The following is a 17,326-nucleotide window of genomic DNA, read 5'->3' as shown; positions in this document are numbered from 1 at the left end:
AAGCTTTTTTTTTTTCTCTTTCTGATGCAAGGAAACTATTAGTAGTTCCATGCTTTAATGATTGCTTCATGCAATGCATTCAGGACAGAATTTAGCCTTATGTGAAGAAACTGTCATGCAGTGCATCTGTGTTGTGCATCTTTGCTTCATCAGCTTTACCATAGTGTATTTTTTATAGAGAATATAAAACTGGACCCGCACAAGGCTGGCTGACTGCACAGCCATACACGTTGCTGCACAGTGACTGCAATAAGGCATATTACTGATGTGTATAGAGCTTGGCTAAAAAGTTACCAGCAGTGCCAAGAAGTAAAGTGGATATTAGCATTTGCTGAGTGATGCGTGTTAATACTGCGTGGCTTAAAGAGCTGGTTAATGTCTGTGCTTAAGGAAACTTGTTCTTAAGTCTTGCACTGCAGTAACTTCAAATTTGTGTGGCTTGGTGAATTTCAGGTGCCACATACCTCTGAATGTAAATTGTTTCTGCCTTCAGTGTGTATTGCTCTTGAGAATGAGCCCTGCATGCAGAACACTTGGAAGTAGTAATGAGGTATCACACTGTAGCTTCTCAGATGGGGGAAACTTCATAAGCTCAGCTGTACATTCAGATCCTGGAAGTGGTTGTTTTTAACTGACACTGGAAACTTTTGTTTGTTTGTTTTAATACCTGAGGGGAAAGTCCCTCGATGTTTCACTTAAGTAACTTCCCATTTAATACAAAAACTTCAGGAAGCTTCCATACTTCAAGGTATTAATGGAGGTGAGTGGCTCCCACTTCAGAAGCATCTGTCCTGCATGGTGGGAATAAATATTACCCACAAGTCCAGAATCTTAATGAAACCATTTTCCTGGCTCTATCCACTTTCCTCATTCCCTTTCTACATTTTAGTGATTTATATAGATTTAAATTAAGAATAGTTTGGGGGGAAAAAAAAAAAACCAACCCACAAAAAACTCCCATCTGTGATGGCAATGTTTGCATGAAGTACAGAAGTGTGTGTGTGAAGCCTGTCTTGCCATGAAAGAGCTGCAGTAAAGGCAGCCTTACTGCTTTTTTGAATTCTTTTTGTGTGTGTACATGTTTGGTTTACACATTTGGTAATGTGATACATGCAGAATTCTGTCTTTCTCACCACTAAATATGGGAAAGGTACACCAAGGTAGGGAATGCTTCAGAAGCTTCAAAAGGAGTTTGCTTTGTTGATTTCAGAGGTGTGATGTTGAGTGCATGATGGAAACTGTCACTGCTGCTAAACCTGGTGAAAGGTGCCACATGGCATTTCATGTATTTACCATCTCCCATCGTATTCCATCTTGCACAGGTTGACAATTGTTCTTTTCTGTGCTGGTGCTGATGAAATGTACCACCTTGCATCCAATAAACACACTTTTCTTAACTTTGGTATTTGGTGATCATATTTTTTAGCTGTAGGAATTACTAAGATATGTCTACTAAGATCTCATATGTCATATGAGATTATTAGAGTCTGTTACAACCAGTCACATCTTTGAACGGTACTAATTCACTAGCTTGTCCTTCTGGGATGCCTGGAGCTCCTGGCTATGTAGAGTCATCTTCTGGCATTTTGCCCTTGCATGGTACTAGCAGGGAGCATGTGAGAGGAGCTGTAGCTCTTCTGTCACCCTTCCAACCCTAAGGCTGGAAAAGACCTCAAAGATCATCAAGTCCAACCTGTCACCCAAGACCTCATGACTACTAAACCATGGCACCAAGTGTCACGTCCAATTACCATTTTGGAATGATGTGTGAAATGAGACAACAATGCTGTCTAATGTTTACATAATGTATTTACTATCAGGCCTCAAATGTGCTTCGTAATTCATTCCTTAAATTCTGAACTATGAATATTGTTCTGGCTCCAAGAGGTGTGAGAGTAGCAAAGGATCTCTCAGTGGTCTGGAAATGATCACAAATAGGCTGTCATTTCACACCACCTCATTTTGTCCATTCAACTCTTGTGTCCAAGTTTGGGGGGCATAATAGCTGATGTGGAGGCACAGATGCTAAGGCTGCTGTAGCTCAGTAGCTAAAGATGAGTGGAACTGGTAAACCAAGGAGCACTGGTAGCTACAGACAACACGTCTGCAGATTTGTAGCATGGGTACATAGTTCTACAACTGGAGTCTGAATGAATCTACTTTTCAAAGGATAATGTAAATATATTGTATTCTAATTAGGCCTCATTAAAAATTGAAAAGAATAGATAGTTTCCTTTGCTGACATTTCAGTTTGGACCACGACCTCTCTTATAAACTAGAAACTGTCACATTTGGTTTTGACAACTATGACACCCCCCTCTCCCTCCCCTTTAAAGACTTCTGTCAGGACTTTTGTTTTTCCAAGGTTTTGACAACTTCCTGGTAACTACAGGAAGTTTTTATCTGTTTTTCCAGCATGCTGCTGCTCTTGCATCCAGCTTCTGAAGACTGCCCCCATAAACCTCTTGTCTGTAGAGATAGCTAATGCTTTAATTGATCATTAGCAGACTTTCAAAACGAGTTTCCATCTGGCAAACGATTAAGTGACTTAGGGCACTGACTTTGAGCAGTTTGAGGCACGGAGGACAAGTGTAAGTGCTTTTAAAAAGCAATGCAAGACCACACATCCCTTGAAAAGCTTGCTTCTAAAATACTTAACAGGAATGGAAAAGATTTTTCCTGATTTTTTTCTTGAAAGAAAGCTTTTTTTGGTAGATCATTGAGAATCCATTAGCTCACTTTCAAAACTCGAAGTGTAAAACCTCATATAAAAAATGTTGAATTTAACCTTCGAATCAACCATGCAAATCACAGGTTTTCATAACTCCAGGGGTTGCCTATCCTGTTTTCCTTGAAGTTTTGCCATTCTGGAGTTGTTTTCTACAGGTTTTTGTGTTGCTTTCTCATTGCCATTTTTGTACAAGCTACATTTTGGGAAGACTTCTAGCACTGTGCTAACCCTTGTTGCTACAGAACTAATGACTTCTTTCTTAGGTATCAGAAAAATCAGTGCTGTTTAACTCAGTCCTGAGAACCATTCCAGTTGGTAAGCACACTGTTCTGGTTGCTTTAGAGCTGTCAATGTGGTTCCAGCAGAAAATACAGGAACTGCAGCTGTCCTGCAGGAGTGCCAAAGGATGGATGTGGTTTGTGTTGCACACATTAGCCATCACACTTAGCAGTGAGTATGGGTTCCGTGGTATTTTTGTCTTGTGACCCCAAAATCACAGAATCACAGAACATTAGAGGTTGGAAGGGACCTCCAGAGATCATCCAGTCCAACCCCCCTGCCAGAGCAGGATCACCCAGGGTAGTCCACACAGGAATGCATCCAGGTGGGTTTTGAAAGTCTCCAAGGAAGGAGAGTCCGCAACCTCTCTGGGCAGCTTGCTCCAGGGCACTGTCACCCTCACTGTAAAGAAGATTCTTCTCATGTTGAGCTGAAACCTTCTATTTTCAAGATTGTATCCATTGTTCCTTATTACTGTGCACCACCCACTGTGTCCCCTTCCACTTGACACTCACCACTCAGATATTGATAGACATTGATTAGATCCTCTCTCAGCCTTCTCCTCTCCAGACTAAACAGCCCCAGGGCTCTCAGTCTTTCTTCACAGGGGAGATACTCAAGTCCCCTCATCATCCTTGTGGCCCTCCCTTGGACTCTCTCCAGCAGGTCTCTGTCTCTCTTGAACTGGGGAGCCCCAAACTGGACACAGTATTGCAGGTGTGGTCTCAGCAGGGCAGAGCAGAGGGGGAGAAAGACCTCTCTAGCCCTGCTGGCCACACTTTTCTTGTTGCACCCCTGAATCCCATTGGCTCTCTTGGCCACAAGGGCACGTTCCTGTCCCATGCAGAACTTGCTGTCTGCCAGGACTCCAAGGTCTTTCTCCATGGCTGCTTAATGGGTGGTTTGCAGTAGTTTTTAAACTCTTCTTAGTGGTCCTCTAATGCCTTTGAGACTACACGCTTTTAGGACCACTTACAGTTGCAGCAGCAGGGATGGCAGGGGGGCTGGCATGGAAATGATGGTAAAAAGATGTAGGAGGATGTTCCACACTGACATTTTTTTCCCCAAATGTCTGTCTACTCCTCTATTATTCACCACTCAGGTTAGGAGAAAATGGGTCTAAACATACAGCTTTATATATAATCACTAGTGGTTGTCGATGCAACACCTAATTGATTTGGGGCACAATTCCACTAACAGGGCTTTTGCAGATAGCAATGGGAAGAAGGTTAGTCTTACCTGGGTATGAAAGGCTGCATTCTGTTTGCCTTCTCAGGCGAAGTGGAAAGTACTTATACTGTCAGTGGCATATTGATTTGTGACAGGATGCTGGAGCTGGATTGATGGAGGCTGACTCTAAAAAGCAAGATTTTTTTTCCCCCCTATGTTGATGAGAAAGCATCCATTTGAAGAAATGAATACGGCTTAATGTTATTTTATCACAAATACGGCTTAATGTTATCAAACAGTGCAATGTTTGAAGAAACCGTAAAAAAAACCCCAATGAAATAGGGAAAGTAAGATCTTGACTTCCAGTTTAATAATAATGGAATGTGAAGGCCAGATTGTAACTGCAGAAGTTCATTTCAAATTTAAATATTTAGCATTTCCACCGGTCTGCAAATACAAGAAAATTTATTACATTAAGATGGAATTTAGATCTTTTGACATGAAGCTGATATTTTCCCAGTGTGAAAAATACCAAGCTGACATTATACTGTCTCATTTGATGACTTCCAAATGTCAGAGTGCAGTAACTTATTCATGGGGACCTCAATGTCTTTGATAGTGTCAATTTAAAAGACTTTTACATCGACTTTTTTTTTATTTAAACATGTAAAATAGAATATGCAAAGCAAAGGAGAAGGGGGGAAAGACCACGGGCAAGAATGTTCATAATAACAGAATGCGGCACTTTTAAGGCTAATTTCCACCAAAGCCTTCTGACAGCTGCGTGGCCTCCCACTACCTGGCAGTCCCCCTGACAACTGCTGTCTTCTTTCCCTTCACCTTATTCCCCTCAGCCGCAGCATTCCCACGGTCCTTGTTATTTCAGCAGAATGCAGGGGATTAAAAAAATAACACAATACACTCTCGTGAAAAAGCAAACCAGCCGTGCCTTTGTCACAATGGAAACTGCTGAGTATTCTAGTCTGAGGTGTTCTAGTGTGAGGTGTCCCTGCCCATGGCAGGGGGGTTGGAACTAGGTGATCCTTGTGGTCCCTTCCAACCCTGACTGATTCTGTGATTCTGTTTCGGGACCACCTGGGCGTTGGTTGTAGCAGACCTCGGTGGGATGGCCGTTCCGAACCCGCACTGCAAGAAGCAAGCGTTTGCATTCTAATGAGCTTGCATGAGCGTGCGTGGCAGCGTTTCGGCTGCCTGTCCAGCCATGCAGGCCGTTGGTTCCCGTGGGCCGGAGACGGCCGTGCCAAGCTGCCCGCCCGCGGAGCGCTGCCGCGCGGGCCGCCGCGCAGAGCGGCCATTTTGTTCGGCACCGAGGGAGACAGGCCTCTGCCAGCGCCCGCCGCCGCTCGCTGCCCCATAGGCTGACAGGCCTCTCGTCGCTCCGCAGGCCTGAACCCAGGGGCTGCGGCGGGCGAGGCCTGCGCAGGGCTGCAAGAACCCCGCCGCCAGCGGTGCCCTCCTTGAGGCGCGGGCTGGGGTGGCGGCGGCGGCCGCGGCCATGTCGGAGCTAGCGCTGGAGGAGTTAACAGCTCTCGCCGCCATTTACTGCGAGCCGGACGCCTGCGAGGTTTTATCAGTGTCAGGTGAAGGTGGCCGCGTCCCTCTCCAGAGGGCTACGGGTCGCCGCGCTGGGCAGTGCCTCGCCGAGCTGCCCAAACGAAGACCAGGGTGACGGCGCCTCAGCCGGGCGGCTTGGCGCTCGCCTGTAGCGCCGGCCCGGCCCGGCCCCGAGAGGAGGCGCTGCGGGCCCGCTCACGGCAGGCCCGGCGGGGCTGCTCTGGCTTGGTCGCTTGCTTTCCGCGGCAGCGCCTGTTTCGCCGCTAGGCCCTTTGTAGGGTACAAATCCTAGCGAGTCCTGTTCGTTTGTAATTAGCGAGGTTCTTAATTTCATCAGTTTGCAGTACCGTGAGCGAGGGCCGGTGGCGGGAGCGGGCTGCGTGCTGTTGAGGCGGATAAGCAGGTGTGTCGCAAGGGCAGGTATTTGCCGTGCGATATTGGGGTACAGCTGTTGCTCTGCGTGAGAAGCCTTGGGACATCTCTGCCTTTTTCTGGGGCTAAAGCAGTAATCTGGACCGTAGGATCTTCACTAGTTTCAGCAATGTGTGTGTGGCTGCGGGTTTTACAGAGTACTAAGGCTAATCTTTCGTGTTTGCTGTGTATGGAGATCATATGTAGTGCTTGCTCTCATCGGCTGCTCGGTGCCGTAGGCTAGGAGCGTGGTGAGAGTAGACACCTTTACTCCATGTTTTCTGCATCAGTGGTGGTGGCTGCTGCTCAAAACCTAATTTTAAGCAATGTTTTTTATCAGTATGTGCTGTCACAGGGCTGTGAAGATGCCCCTTTAGCGAGGGACAGTAAATCTCACTAGTGCCGGTGTACCACAGCAGTTACTAAGTTACTATCAGGCTTAAAGAAAGTGTCAGGTGGGATATGAGAGTCTGGTGTGTCTCTTCACATCCAGAGCATGAGGAAAGCATAGTGACGACCCTGTTGTGTATTTGTTGGAGATATATAAATATACAGAGAGAATGTGGTTCTACTCTGTACCACTTGCTGTCTCTGGTGTGCTGGGAGCTTTAGCAGTGTACTGCCAAGATCCCCAGCGGAGCAGTGGAGAGCAGGTGGTTTCCTGCTGGATGGACTGCAGTAAAGTGCTGGAGAATGCCATTAAAATTTGATCTGATGGCTTGTTTTCAGATTTTGTTTTCTCATGTACTTGGTCCCAAAGATGTGAGACTGACAAGGAAACACTTTTTTCCTGTGAGGCACTGGAACAGATTGCTTAGAGAGGTTGTGGAGCCTCCATTCTGTAATGTATTCTAAAGCCAACTGGATGTTGCACTCGATAGCCTGCTGCAGGTCGCCCTTCTTGAGTGGGGAGGGTGGAGAAGGTGGCCTCTAGAAGTCCATGCCTACCTCGAGCATTCTGTAATTCTGTGACAACACCTTTGTACAGTTTTAAGTGGCCACTACTGAGTGACTCAAACTAAGAAGCTACTAGGAAACTTTTGTTTCAAAATAATTGCTGAAATAGTGAATACACAGAAAAGCAAGTAGGTATTTGAAAAGAGCCCTATGAGGAGAGGCTGAGGGAACTGGGATTGTTTAGCCTGGAGAAGGCTCAGGGGTGACCTCATTGCCCTCTACAACTACCTGAAAGGTGGTTGTAGACAGGAAGGGGTTGGTCTCTTCTCCCAGGCAACCAGCACCAGAACAAGAGGACACAGTCTCAAGCTGTGCCAGGGGAGGTTTAGACTCGAGGTGAAGAAAAAGTTCTTCACTGAGCGAGTCGTTCGTCATTGGAATGGGCTGCCCAGGGAGGTGGTGGAGTCACCGTCCCTGGAGGTGTTCAAGGGGAGATTGGATGTGGCACTTGGTGCCATGGTCTAGTTGTGAGGTCTGTTGGGACAGGTTGGACTTGATGATCCTTGGGGTCTCTTCCAACCTTAGTTATACTGTGATACTGTGTGATACTTCTTGTGCAGATAGCCTCAGAGGGATAAAGATGCTTGTGTCTGCATGGAGCACAATTAATTTGGGCAATCTAAAAGTAAGATTGTTTTCTGCCTCAATCTGCTTGACACACCTCATGCTCCATTGTAGGCATTGGATTTGTTTGAGTTGATATTTGGAATTGTTGTTGGAATTGTGGTGTTTTGTTTTTTTTCTTAAAAAGTTTGAAAATGTTCTTTCAGGTGTAGTTTGATAATACAGTATCCAGCCTTATCAGGTGCTCATTTCAAAAGCTGTGAGGAGAGCTGAACATTGCATGTGCATGGCTATGCCTGCGGATCTCTTAGAGGAGGCACACCTTTCCCTGGGCTTCACATACAGAAAAATGTTTTTATGTTCATAAATTAATAGAACAGTGAAAAGCTTAGAAACCTTCCTGGAACGTGAAGTGCCACAAGTGCACAAAGAGAGGAGGCTCTTTTATTTGTGTTGATGTTGTGTGACCTACAGGGCCTTTAGCCAGGGTGTGTTCGTGATGTGTTGGATCGTGCATATCTGGTTGGTTTCAGTTGTTTTCTGGTGAAAAGGAAAAGGTTATTTTCAGCCACGATTATTGGTAGCTTTCTTACTTTGGGAATTTACTTCTCTGTTGCATTGGAGCTACGAAATCCTTTAGTTTCTATCCAATTAATTTTTGTAGTATTCACTAGTTGACATCTCTTCAAACCATATAAATTTGTCATTGCGCACAGAAATAACTTCCACCAAGACTGTCATGTTATGCTCTCTCTAATACATTAAGAGTAATTTGTGTGTAGATCCACAGGATCAAAAAGGAGGCCACTGGGGATTTATGGTTTCAAGGAATGTAAGAAAATGCTTTTCTAAGTTCCTGGTGCACTGAAAACTTTGGCTTTCTGGAATTTAGCAATGAAGCGTTCAGGATGTAAAGTATATTTTTATCAAAACCAATGTGTTGATGAATTTAAATTAATTACAGCATTTCTTCTTCCTTTTTTTTTTTTTTTTTTCATGTTATGTATCTATTTGCAAAGATTAGTGTTACAGATAGAAATCCATAATTGACTTGTTAATCTGTTCTCTTCTGGTTCGTGCAAGCTTTCTGTAGAAACGTGTTTGTGTCTTCTGAGCGTTTGCATTAGTAGGTGCCATTTTCTGAATTTAAAAATAGGCTGCATGTGTTGCATAAAATGCCTTGGGGCAGGAGAGGAGGGGGATATCTCTCTGCTTGAAAAAAAATCTGAAGTATGCTGGAGCCAAATATACTGATAAGCATGCAGCTATTGGGGGAAAATGAATTAAAATGTATTGACTTTAGTCTTATTAGCACATTAAAAGCTAGCAGAATGGTCACACCCAACCTTTTATTTCAGAAGGAGTCGCAGTTTTGCTGTGGAGACCACTCGGACCTTTCAGCATGTGCAAACAAAAGAAGTCTTTCTTTAGAGCCTCCTTGCACAGGGTGACAGTGGTGTGGTCTTTGTTCTGACAGCTGTCTGCAGTGCTGGTGCAGAAAATGGACACTGCAGTGTTTAAACTTTAGATGCTGTGGCCCCCCCAGATGTTTTTGAACCGACTCTGCTTGTTAAAAGTAAGACTGAAGCAGATGGAAGTGAGCGTGGCCGGGCTTTTCGTGATGGTGCTGGGTAATGCACCTCGGGATGCGAGGTGGCGCTGCTACCTTCCGATTAGTTCATCACAGGGGGAGGTGGGAGATTGTCACAGGCTTGAGAACGTGATCCCTGCAGCAGGAGGCCCTTGCTAAAGGGGCAAGGTTGGCCTAGCTGTTTATTCCTCAGTTACTCCTGAGTTGATGAGATCTGTTCTAACAAGCTAATGAAAAAATCCTGGGAGGATTATCGGGAGGATTATCAGGAGTATAACGTGGGTTTCTGTCCCTGTAATTAAGCTGGCAATAGAGTAGTGTTCTTCAGCTCGTTAATAGGCTGTGCTTTGTAAGATTTCTTATGGCAACACAATTTGAAATAAAGTGAATCATGGGCAGGAACATAATAGTGTCAATGTCATCCACCCAAATGCAGCTGGCCTTCAGCTGGCTGCGTGCCTCTGGTACTGCCCTGTGTAAGGGGCAGCTGGAAGGAGGTGGGTTGGCAGGTACAGCCTGTGTGCAGTGTGGTGCTCACATTTGCTGGAGATCCTCTGTGGTAGCCAAGAGCCTTGCTGGGGGTCCCAGAAGGTGCAGTGCAGGCTTTTCTTGTGTAGAATACATAGAATACATAGAATACATAGAATAAACCAGGTTGGAAGAGACCTTCAAGATCATCACGTCCAACCCATCAACCAATCCAACACCGTACTTTTGGTACTTTTGTGTACCAAGCCTAATACAATGGCAGAGGAGCTGTTGTTGCTGGTGCTCAGTGAGAAATGTTTGTCAGGGTAGCAGAAGACAGAGATAGGAATATGAAGGCTTGGGGTCCTGCATAGCTACTGCCAATGGGCAAGGCCCCCATGCTGGATACTGTGGACATTGGAGTCTCTTTCAAGGCTGGTTCATTGCTGGGAAATAAACTTGGCTTAAAATTGGTCTGAGACTTTTCACAGCGTCTTAAAGATAGAAGAACATCTCCTGTTGGCAGAGAATGAGACTTTAGTACATAGTGCCTGTAGCTATGTGTGTCATTTAATTTAATTCACTGGATTTGAATACTCCACTTTTAGTACTGGATTTGACTCTGTTTTGTTAGGGATGGTTTGTATATGTTTGGAGACTTCTTTATAGTAATGCTACAGTTTGAATATTTGGGTTAGAGGGTTTGCTTATTTTATTTTGTGACTGCTCTGACCTAGAGAGTTCTTTGTATAACCCAGGAAGGATGTTTGGAAACAAGCCCTTGGCTAAGCTCTCTAAAGTGCTTCTGTCTGTTCAAGTCACTTTTAGGTTCTTTAACTTACTTAGCAGGGTTCAAATATAAAATCATAGAGAGCACTGAGGTTGGTTAGCAGCATCAGCAATACTAATCAAACATAATTCAACCGACTGTCATGTAAAGGAAGGTAAGATAAGGTATGGGGAGAAGAAGGCAAATCACTTCAAAAGAGCTCCTCTGAAACTCAGCTGTACTCTAATCTGCCTTTCAAATCTGGCATCTCCTGCCCTCATCGAATGAATTAACCTGACATCTTAGCAGTTTTTGAAAGAAAAGGAGTGAAGCGTTTAGAATGCATCAAAGAGGTGAAGCAGAGAACATCTGAAGAAGATCTTTTATCTGATAGCCCCTTTCTTCATGGCAGAAGAGCAAAAGTAGGTTAGGTCTTTGTCCTCACTTTCCACTTCATGAAGTTTTGTATTGTTGTGCTGTGAAATCTGTTTTAGTCGAGAAGGTTTTAGTGCAGGAATTACTGTACATACGTTTCATATTCAGTCCCTGATTATGTGATGCATCAGGAAGATGTGGTCTTTTGCCCTCCCTGCTGTATGCTGTAGGTATGCTTTTCACTCTGAAGAGTTCTGTTCTGAAGTAGACCGAAAGCAGGTCCTGAGTAGCTATGTGCATACATACACGTACATTTATATGAGTGTGTGCATACATGTGTGTGTGTGTTGATAGGAATGTATGCAGTACCTGAGGTCAGGTGTGTGGCAGGGATTCTCTCCTTATGTCAGTCCAACTGTTGTGGAGAAGCTGGCAGAAGAGAATTAAGTGTAGTTCCTCTGAAAGTTGCAGGGGACAGCGAATCTGTGTTTTTTCTTTTCGAGTCTCTTCAGCATGCAGCTGCTTTTGAATGGCTGTCTTAAAAAAAAAATGCTCAGTGCAAGTCTGCTTGCCTTGTGCTGATGGTGATGTTAGAACTCTTGCAGCTTTCTCTAGGAGCAATGCCAGGCCAGTGCTGAGTCCAAGGCCCTATTTTCAGCTTTCCTTGCTGCTGCTATGGAGCTGTAGAAGCTGACTTAGGTGTTTCTAAGAGGGATGATGTTTTTAGAATGTGTTAATAACTTTCCTTCTGCTATGATGTGGAAATGCTTCATTTCAACATTCCCTGCAAGTATAGCTTGAGTCATTGGTTGCAATCCTCTACTGTGCAGAACCTCCCCCCCCTCCTTATTTTATATGGCATGATAGTTATTTGATATGAAATGGTAAAGCAAATACCAGGACTTAATGCTATATATGTGTATTTCAACTTACTGCAAACTATTCATGTTTGGTTTTTTGGGATGCTTTCCAGAGACGCATGGAGTCACGTTTAGAATTCAAATCAATGTGAAAGAACCAGACACAGATGTACTTCTGAAGCTGTTATTTCATTTACCAGTCAATTATCCATCAACTGTACCAGAGATTTCTGTTAATTCAGCCCAGCTTACAAGGGCCCAGTGCATGGATGTGAAAGAGAAATTACTTGAACAAGCAAAGGAGCATCTTTCTGAACCAATGGTGCATGATCTGATTCTTTGGCTACAGCAGCATCTTAAAGATGTCATTAAGCAATCAGCAACAGTTTCCAATGAAAAAACTACTTTGTCAAAGGGAAGGAGTACAGAGGACGGCATCTGGATGCTCCTTTTGCATTTAGATCACATGAGGGCCAAGACAAAATACGTCAAAACTGTGGAAAAATGGGCTTCGGATCTAGGGCTGACTGGAAGACTGATGTTCATGGGCAAGACAATATTGATTCTTCTTCAGGGTGACAGGAACAACATTAAGGTGCAGGAACAATGAATGTTGACTAGTTCTATTGATTTAGCACTGAAACCTATGGATCTGAATATTTCATGTGTGTTTTTCTAAGATTAACAATTTTGGAAGCAGATTGATCATTAGAAGGGTAAAAAGGTCCAACAACTTTATTGTGTTTTTAAGAAAAGAAATGAGAAAGAAACCACTGATAACCTGTAGCCCTGTGGCCTGTATTACTTTGCTTTCCACTGTATTACACCGCTGTATAGAATCCTTGAACACAGGTTGGAAGGGACCTCAAGGATCATCTGGTCCAACCTGTCTTGGGATAAGCACAGTCTGAATTTCTCCCCAAACCTCTCTATTCCCATCTGTAAGGACGTTGTTTCCTACTGAAGGGGTTGGGAAAAGCCAATGAAGGATGAAACCAAAGGGCTGTCCACCTCCAGTCTCTCAGTGAGGCACTGAAGGCGAGCATGGCTGCCTTCACCTCCTGCCTCCTGCTCAGGCATGCAGCCAAAAAAGCTGAAGGTTCATGTGAGTGGGGGAAAAAATACCCATAACCCAAAACTCTTAAAAAAGAAAAAAAAAATTACAAATCCAAAACCTGCAGACTTTTGCACAAAGCAATAGTGGTTAATTGCAATTCTGAACCTCTCTATTGCAGCCCACGACAGGCTGCCAAGAAGGGATCTCACCTATCAAACCACTGGGAGTTGGCTGATGAAGTGTAAGCCAGGACCCTGCCCCATTTCCCCCATCACACACACATCTCGAATGCTGTAACCGCTAATTTTTTGTAGTCCCAGCTTTCCAGCATGCAAAAAACAAACAAGAAAGTTGCCTGTATTCAGGCTTCCCCTGTTAAGGGGCACGACTCCTAAAAATAATAATAAAAAAATAGTTGTGCTCCTGCCACAAATAAAGTGCAAAAACCCAGCTGTTTTTAGGTACCCACACACACACACGTGTGTGTGTGTGTGTGCAGGTATATGTGTGTATTAAATAAATAAAAAAAGAGAAAACATGGACAAAAATGTCCCTTACGGGGTTTTTTTTTGCAGCCAGACAGGGACTCCTGCATCCTGGCCAGCTCTCTGACCAGCTCCACAAGACCTGTGTGACTGCAAAACGCATCTAGCTCAGCCTGTCCACCTGCGACAACACAGGGACTCAAACCCCCTCCCCATAATCTCCACTTTCCTCCAAGGCAGAGGAAAGGGGAGATGCAGTATCAGCACAGCACCTCAACCCTTGATCAGTCTCCCCATAGAATCAACGCACACCTCTCCAAGCATCTCTGGATACTCCCCAAGATGAAAGAATCACCAAGCCACCACCAGTGTGGCTCTCCTGTGTATTTCCTGACTGTGATATGCCAAGGTTCAGTCTCCCTGTATTTCTCAAATGCCCCAAAACCAGAAAATTTGTGATGAGAAATGAATCTCAGACAGATTTCTAGGTCACTACTAACTGTTTCTTTCCTTAACTTAGCTGAGATGGTGCTCCCAGTGCATGCCTGGGCTTGGAAAGTCTTGTTTGTACTTAGGAACTCCCACTGCATTGGAGAGGTTTTTGTGGTGATACCAGAGGAGAATGTTCTGATGAACAGAAACTGTCACATATTTGTTGGGATGTGCACCTGCAACATTTGAGTGCTGTGTTCTGAAAAACAGTCTGTGTGTTTTGTATAGATTTTTGCATCTCACTAAACATCAATGATCCTGGATGACATCCTCTTTTTTTTGGTTGTTTTTGGTGTCATTTAGGAGTACTTGATTCTTCAGAAAACTTCTAAGGTAGATGTGGACTCAAGTGGAAAGAAATGCAAAGAGAAAATGATCAGTGTACTGTGTGAGACAAAAGTACAGGCACAGCATAAAAGGTATAATTTAGTTGTGGGTAGGAAGGTAACAGAATTGATAATTACACTCTGACAAATCTAAGCATATTCATGAGTTTCCCTTTTACAATATAGGTTTCAGATGTTTGAAGTCAAAGAATACTCAACACTGGATCAGCTACAAAAGGAATTTGAAACTGCAGGACTTACAACCCTTTTCTCTGAGTTTGTGCCTCCTCTGTTAAAATAGAACTACAAGAAAAACACTGGATGGACTCTTTGACCAAAGCAGATGCTGACAGAAGAGAAAAAGACCAGTCTGGCAGACAATATTAAAGTTTTTCTGCAAAGAATGCCAGAGTAGCCATCCTCCTGCAAGAAGGAGAAAGCAATTCACAAATGAGGAACTGGTAATCTTTGGACATTGGTATATTAACAGATTTTAATTGTGATAATTGCACGGCAAGCATAAGAGATCTGGAAGAAATTGTGTTAAAACAATAGACTTGTGTTTGGACTCTGTTTTGCAATCCCTGTTTTCCACTATTGTGGTTTTTATCCCTCATGGTGGTATTTTTTGGTAATGACCTGCTGAAAAGCACCATTAATTTGGCTTTGGAAGCTTAATATGAAGATATTTTGATCAGGAGCACTGCAAATGTAGATCTGGATATGTGAGGACAGCATATACTTAATATCCCTTAGGTTCTTGTTTACTGGCTTTCCCTTCTCCATTTATTTGACTGCAAGTGCCAGATTGTTGGTTTAAAGAAAAGTTCCCATCACTTGGGGCCTGGAATAACTTGTGTGTGTCTTTTTGAATGTTAATTTTTGTTCTAAAATTTATTGAAAGCACTCAAATGGAGAATTTAAGTTAATTAAGAAGGTAAAGGTAAAAATCAATTGTAATATTTGATAGTTTGCAGGCTTCTTTTTGCACTTGAGTTGGTTTTACTGCTGTGCATCTTTAGATCCCTCGATTCAATTAAACTGTCAGAGCAGAATGTAGACAGACTTCAGTCTTCTGGCTCTCAGGACTTTTGCCAAGTTCTCTGTCATTGGAGAAGCTGGGAACTCCTAACTCCCTATTAAAATTCCCCTAGCTTTACCATTCATTTATTTATTGGTTAAGTGGCCTTAGGCAGCTTACAAACGTTTTCACCACTGGTCTGTGTTTCAGTATAATGTTACAAATTATCATTTTGGCAAGTTAAGTTGTGCAAGATCTGTTTGCCTAGGGAGAATCTGATACGTATTCATTATAATTATTAATGTCCTTTGATTTCTGTTTTGTCTGGAATCATTCTCTAGCAAGACTAGATAAATTGTCTGGCAGTAAGAATTGTGAAGTCAGGAGTTCCTCGGGTGCTAGCAATGCCATTTCACTTGGTTTTGAGCATGTCGCTGAACACGTGCTTTACTGCTCTCCAAAACTCACTCCCAGAAGCCAAACATCTTGTCTTCTTTGTTAACTGAATAGATTGGACCAATCCAGTGCAAATTAACTTATCTCTGTTGTACTGGGGGTAGACTGGCACACTTTGGTTCCCATAGTATGGTTTGGCAAATGGTAATTCAAGACACTGATTTCCAGTGTCATACTCAGACCATGAGATCATGCCTCTTTCTTTCTGTGTACCAGAAAAGCAATTACATGATTAGGGTTTGCAGGTTTTACTGTTTGAGCTATCAAATGTATAAAGGGTTGTACACCCTTTGAAGGTTGGTAGTTTTCCTAAAAGGGAGTGTCTCAAAATATGTATGGTGCATGCTATTTTATGCACCCGGATTTATTTAATGAGAGAGCAGCAAAAACTCTTCTTGATGAGTTTTTCATGGTTAACACATGCAGTGCATCAGGCACAGCAAAAACCAAACTGCCTAAAAGAGATTTCATAAATCTGTTCTATGTTATTTTGAGTGCCTTCCTGAGAGAAAGGCAGTCTGATTTGCTATCATTTCAAGTGCAGGCAGAGATTAATTTTTGCTGTTAAAAAGAAGAATATAACAGAATATTTTAAAATATTAAAATAACATGCATTTTAAAGGACAGTTTTCAGAATTGAGGTGTTCTGAGTTAAAATATGCTGAGAAAGCGTGTGTCAGCTGGAAAGCTGCTCCATGGAGAAAGACCTTGGAGTCCTGGTGGACAGCAAGTTGTCCATGGGACAGCAATGTGCTCTTGTGGCCAAGAGAGCCAATGGGTGCATCCAGAAAAGTGTGGCCAGCAGGGCTAGGGAGAGGTGGTTCTCCTCCTCTGCTCTGCCCTGCTGAGACCACACCTGCAATACTGTGCACAGCTTTGGGCTCCCCAGTTCAAGGGAGACAGAGGCCTGCTGGAGAGAGTCCAAGGGAGAGCCACAGGATCATAGAATCCTACAATTGTTAGGGTTGGAAGGGACCTCAGGGACCATCTAGTTCATACCCCCCTGCCATGGTCAGAGACACCTCACACTACATCAGGTTGCTCAAAGCCACATCCAGCCTGGCCTTAAAAACTCCAGGGATGAAGCTTCCACCACCTCACTGGGCAACCTGTTCCAGTGTCTCACCACCCTCATGGGGAAGAACTTCTTCTTGACATCCAATCTGAATCTACCCATTTCTAGTTTTGCTTTCTTTCTTTTCTGTACTGATTGTCCAAGCCATTATTTATGGCATTAATAGCATTAATTATAGCATTAATATTTGTATTTAAGGAGTTTTATTATCCCCTCTTGGAAAGAAAGCTTTGTGAGCAGCACGTGCTGTGAAACTGCCTGCCATTCAGGAGAAGGATATGACTGCAGTGGAAGGAATGTGGAGTTCCAGAGGAGGGAGACACTTTCAACTGGAAACATCCTTAGTATTGGGAATTCCCCATCTGTTTTAACTTCTTGACTCTCATGGGGATTACAACTCTTGCCAACATGAGGCTAATCAATTAAAAACATTGAAAGCAGATTTCACTGTTGCAAGTTAGGCTAATTTTTGTAATTTTGTTGTTCTTTCTCCTTTTCCTATAAGACCACTTCTCTCATTTCTGTGTGAAGAGCACTGGGATTAGGGTAAATTATGCACAGAATTACAGTAATGAGCCTAAGGAAACTTCCTAGTGGAAAAATATGTTTGTTTACGTTGTTTCTTCTGAAAAGAGTTTAATAGACCCTATGGATGGCTGATTCT

At 43.4% G+C, this 17,326-nt stretch overlaps 1 protein-coding gene across 1 annotated transcript; it reads left to right on the top strand.

The window, feature by feature from the left end:
• The first annotated feature begins 5,660 nt into the window (after positions 1-5,660).
• Positions 5,661-15,608, top strand: RWDD3 (RWD domain containing 3). Its single transcript, XM_054165396.1, has 4 exons — positions 5,661-5,781; positions 11,864-12,345; positions 14,088-14,203; positions 14,297-15,608. Exons 1-4 carry the CDS (start codon positions 5,697-5,699, stop codon positions 14,409-14,411), a joined length of 798 nt encoding a protein of 265 aa, XP_054021371.1. The 5' UTR covers positions 5,661-5,696; the 3' UTR covers positions 14,412-15,608.
• Positions 15,609-17,326: the final 1,718 nt, after the last annotated feature.

This window comes from Dryobates pubescens, chromosome 11 (genome assembly GCF_014839835.1).
Source record: "Dryobates pubescens isolate bDryPub1 chromosome 11, bDryPub1.pri, whole genome shotgun sequence".
Classification (NCBI taxonomy): domain Eukaryota; kingdom Metazoa; phylum Chordata; class Aves; order Piciformes; family Picidae; genus Dryobates; species Dryobates pubescens.
Note: the sequence above shows the minus strand (reverse complement) of the source record. Positions and strands in the feature narration are given on the sequence as shown.